A 4,952-nucleotide genomic window follows, 5' to 3' on the forward strand; every position below is an offset into this window, starting at 1 on the left:
GAGAGATATTGCATAAGAGAGAAGGAAAAAAAAACTTTGGGCAACCAAATAAGTGGTTCCTTAGTAATTATCATAGTATGATGTAGCCTTTGATAATTTTCTAAATCTACTGGTGTCATTTGATAAATTTCAGTTAATTGTTTACATTTGTCTCCTGGTCCAATTACTTTTTCTAGACAAAGAGTCGTTGGAAGTTGGAAGACACTGTGTGGCTACCTCCGTTCAAAGATTAATTCGACCATGTCGCAGCCCCCTCAAACCTCAAAGGGAGTGGGAGGGGCCCACCCGGGAGTCAGTGGAGCCCACTCCCTTTATGAGGGGTAGGGGCAGTGTCGAATTAACCTCAGAGATGTTGTCTTGACTAAATGTGTGGCTTTGCGTTAAAGGTTTGTCGAGAGAAGAGAGACAAATCATTGGTCCACCGACACAACTAAATTCCAACGCAACTGACTTATTTTGCAACTGTTCTTTCCTCTTCGATCAAAGTTAACTTTTTGCATCACGTACTGATTGGGTAGGAGTGGGAATTCGAATTGATGATGCAGTTTAGAAGGGTCAGCAGCTGCAGACTTTCCATTTTCCTTCTCCATCTCCTCCTTGCTGGTTTCATCTCCCCCACCATCGAAGCTGGCAACCTCTTGATTCCAGGCCAACCTCTTTACGACGATGGAGCATCTTTGATCTCCTCCGATGGCCGCTTCGAACTGGGATTTTTCAGCCCTGCCGGCTCCGGCCGTCGCTACATCGGGATATGGTACCGCAACATCTCACAAACACCTGTGTGGGTCGCCAACCGTTTGCGCCCGATCGATGGTCGATCAGGACGCCTTTCGCTCTCTGGCGAAGGTATGCTTGTCATCGCCAGTAATAACTCGACCACCATCTGGTCCTCCTCGACTATGACCAGACTCACGAACCCCGAGGCGACGCTCTTCGACGACGGGAACTTCGCCGTCAGGGAGGCGGGCAACGATGAGCCCGACAGCTTTGCATGGCAGAGCTTCGACTTTCCGACCGACACACTCCTCCCCGGCATGAAGCTGGGCTGGGACCTTACCACCAGACTCAACCGCAACCTCACATCATGGGCGAGCGCCGACGACCCGTCGCCCGGTGACTACACCTTGGGCATTGACCTGCAAGGTGACCCCCAATTGTTCCTATGGTCTGGAACGCAGCAACGTCATTGGCGAGGGGGCCCATGGAACGGCCTTCATTTTAGTGGTGGACAAGGAATGAGTGATCCAAAACTTTTCAACGCAACGTTTGTGGTCGACCCTCACCAAGTCATCTACTCATTCAACCTTCTCCATCCTTCGACCATCTCAGTGTTGGTCATTGACCACTCGGGTGTGTTACAACGTCGTGTTTGGGTCGACGGCGCAAGGGCGTGGAATGTTACCTGGAACGTGCCAACGGATTCGTGCGACATGATGTCTATCTGCGGCGTCATTGCCGTCGGCAGTCCCAATGCTCCGCCCGTACAGATGTGTAGATGTCTACCAGGCTTTCTTGTAAATAACTCAGAGTCTTGGAAGCCAGGGAATACACCGTATGGTTGCTTGAGAAAATTTCCATCGAATTGTGGGAATGTGACAGATGTGTTCTTTCGAATGCCTGGTTCGAAGCTATCGGACACAACGACATCAGTAGTGATGGAAAGAAGATTGAGCCAAGACCAGTGCCACGAATCATGCTTGATGAATTGCTCTTGTACAGCCTGTGAAATCTCTAGCCTCGATGAAAGTGAGAGCGGGTGCATAATGTGGGTAGGCAATATCACTGATCTCAAATTATACAACAGTAGTCTTGGAGGAGAAGATTTGTATATATATGTCAGGCTGATGGGAAGAAAAGATTTGCATGTCAGGCTGCTGGCGAATTCTAACCCCTCGATGCCACCTTATCTCGGACGTGAACCACCATTTACCGCAGTTGAACCGTCATCCAGTCGCGTACCACCAGCCAGTCCGGTTAGTCGCGGAGGTGAACCACCAGCTAGTCCGGTTAGTCGCGGAGGTGCCAGTCCGGTTAGTCGCGGAGGCGAACAACCGGGCAACACAAATCGGCCACAAGGTAAATCCAAACAACTTATAAGCAGTCCTGGCATAACATGCCAATGTCACCTGTGGTTCAAACTTTACACTCTCGTTGCATGGGAATCCCGATCGAAGATCTCCTGGACCACCTTTTTATGATCCAGAAAATGTCTCACTCCTATTTGTGGTTAGATCATGATCGCGATCCGATCGTAATTGGTTGCGATCTATTCTAGGGTTCATCGTCCCCATCATGTTATAGTTTTTGTTCGGAGCGGGCGGCCAGAGGCCGCCTGGAGGCCTCCGGTGGTGGATAAGTGGCCAGATTACTGGGCGCCGAGTGAAGGTGTCCTCCGGGCGCCTCCGGCCGCTCGCTCTCAACAAAAACTATAACCTACTAGGGACGATGAACCCTAGAAGGGATCGCAACAAATTACGACCGGATCGCGACCACGATCCGACCACAAATAAGAGCGGCACATCTCTTGGACCATAAAAAGTGGTCTACGAAATCCTAGCTTGGGAATCCCCCACCCCTCACATTGAATGAGTGAACCGTGAGGCTCACTCGGGGTCAGTAGGGACCACCAGGGGTCAGTAGGGACCACCACACCAATGTGAGCGATGGGAACATTATCTGTACAGGTAGGGTGTAATTTTCCCCTTATCGGTTACCACCCACCGTAATGTTAAATTTTCCCTCTGTGGCCTACACAAGAGATGTCAATCATTCAAGGACGCTCTTAGAAAAATTTTCGTTAATGGCAATTTTACATCATGCTAAATATTAAAAGATTTTACAAATATTTGTTTTTAATTTTTTTTTTTATCCGAACAGTCCAGACTTCAAATCAATCATCTGCGCGGAGTGGTCACTTAACTGCGATATATATTGGTGTTCCTGCAGCGTTGCTCATTTTTCTCCTAGTTTGCATTGCATGCTGTGTTTGCATTGCACGCTGTGTTGGCAGACGCAGGAAGAGAAGTATTATTGATACTATCTGCCTTCTGATTGCTTCTTCAATGCCATGACAGATCTTTGTCATTTCATGCAGAGAGCAGCGTTGTTAAAGAATTAGAAGAGAAGGATCTGGACTTGCCTTTGTTTGACTTGGACACAGTTTTAGCTGCGACAAATAATTTTTCAGCAGAGAACAAACTCGGTCAAGGTGGATTCGGTCCAGTGTACAAGGTATAATTAACCATGACTATGTAAGAATGTATATAGACCTAGAACACCGACAAAACAATGTGAAATATGATGATATATATTTCAGGGGAAGTTGGTTGATGGACAAGAGATAGCAGTAAAAAGACTATCCAAAACATCCACACAAGGCATCACTGAGTTCAAAAATGAAGTAGTGATAATTGCTAAGCTACAGCATCAAAACCTGGTTCGCCTTCTTGGTTGCTGCATTCAAAAAGGGGAGAGGATGCTAATCTACGAGTACATGCCCAACGGAAGTTTAGATGCATTCTTGTTCGGTTAGTTGCTCTTTTCTACTCACACAATATTGCCTTTTAATATTATCATACCTAGTCTCCTTCTAAAGCTTGCCTTTTATTGAAATTTAAATACAAAATGTTACCACCTAGCCACTTTTCACTTGAAATTTGTAAAATTCTCTCATGAAGCAAAGCGAATGTTGTTGGATTGGAAAACGCGATACAATATTATAGTCGGAATAGCTCGAGGCCTCCTTTATCTCCATCATGACTCAAGACTCAAAATCATCCATAGAGATTTGAAGACTAGTAATATTCTTCTTGACAAAGATAACATTCCTAAAATATCAGATTTTGGGTTGGCAAGAATATTTGGAGGTGATGAACCGGAAATAAATACAAGAAAAGTCGTTGGAACATAGTAAGTATTATTTTATTTTTTATGATTTAAATTCATTATAAAAAATATCTAATTTTGAAGTTAATAATGCAGTGGATACATGTCTCCTGAATATGCAATGAATGGAACTTTCTCAATAAAATCAGACGTATTTAGTTTCGGTGTATTGCTACTTGAGATCGTTAGTGGCAAAAAGAACAGAGAAGTTTATAATTCAAACTACCTGAACCTTTTAGGGCACGTAAGTTTGAAAATAATGCTATTCACATTTGAAATTTGTGCTGATTAGTAACTACAATAATTGTATTTGTAGATATGGAGCTTGTGGAAAGAAGATAAAAGCTTACAAATCGCTGATGAATCAATTGACCATTCATTTTCAGTAGCTGAGGTCATGCGGTGCATAAAGATAGGTCTTTTATGCGTTCAAGAGCGACCACAAGATAGGCCGACAATGCCCTTGGTAGTTATTATGTTGGGTAGTGACAGTCCTATACCAGAACCTAAACAACCTGGTTTTGTTGCTGCTTTAGACTCATCTTATTCTTCAATAGGAATGCAATATCCGATATCCATCAACGATGCATCCAACACAACATTAGAAGGTAGGTAAGACATGAAAAGTGGAATGTGATGTGTGGTACAATCCAAATAGACATTTATCATTAGAGCTGTTTGTTAATGTAGGTAAGACATGAAAAGTGGAATGTGATGTGTGGTACAATCCAAATAGACATTTATCATTAGAGCTGTTTGTCGATTGTGATATACTCGTCTAGCCATTTGGTTGTGCATGAATAATTGTATGCTGAGTGTGTCAAGTTTTGTCATGCAAGTGTGGATCAAATTCAATAACTGAGAAAATTGGCAATAAGATTTATAGAAACCTGTAATGTTTATGATAACGTTTTGTGAGAGTTTAGCAAGGATATCACTAGGTTGAAAAACTTTACACGACAATTGAGCAAAGTAAGATAATGTTTTATGATGCTGTTATGCATCTTTGAAAGAATATTATTTACTAGACCATGAAAACTGCACCTTGTATATTTCATTAAGAGGAA

The 4,952-nt window shown here is 43.7% G+C and overlaps 1 protein-coding gene across 3 annotated transcripts; it reads left to right on the forward strand.

Moving 5' to 3' along the window:
- The first annotated feature begins 442 nt into the window (after window positions 1-442).
- On the forward strand, window positions 443-4,738 carry LOC122040696 (G-type lectin S-receptor-like serine/threonine-protein kinase At4g27290). Of its 3 annotated transcripts, none has more exons than XM_042600122.1 (8): window positions 444-2,076; window positions 2,878-3,024; window positions 3,095-3,231; window positions 3,317-3,527; window positions 3,678-3,909; window positions 3,982-4,129; window positions 4,202-4,497; window positions 4,576-4,737. In XM_042600122.1, exons 1-8 carry the CDS (start codon window positions 537-539, stop codon window positions 4,577-4,579), a joined length of 2,715 nt encoding a protein of 904 aa, XP_042456056.1. In that variant the 5' UTR covers window positions 444-536; the 3' UTR covers window positions 4,580-4,737. The 3 variants fall into 3 exon arrangements, with proteins under 3 accessions (XP_042456058.1, XP_042456056.1, XP_042456057.1); XM_042600123.1 differs by having other exon boundaries at window positions 444-1,765; window positions 1,871-2,076; window positions 4,202-4,737; XM_042600124.1 differs by lacking the exon at window positions 2,878-3,024 and having other exon boundaries at window positions 443-2,076; window positions 4,202-4,738.
- Window positions 4,739-4,952: the final 214 nt, after the last annotated feature.

This window comes from Zingiber officinale, chromosome 2A (genome assembly GCF_018446385.1).
Source record: "Zingiber officinale cultivar Zhangliang chromosome 2A, Zo_v1.1, whole genome shotgun sequence".
Classification (NCBI taxonomy): Eukaryota; Viridiplantae; Streptophyta; class Magnoliopsida; order Zingiberales; family Zingiberaceae; genus Zingiber; species Zingiber officinale.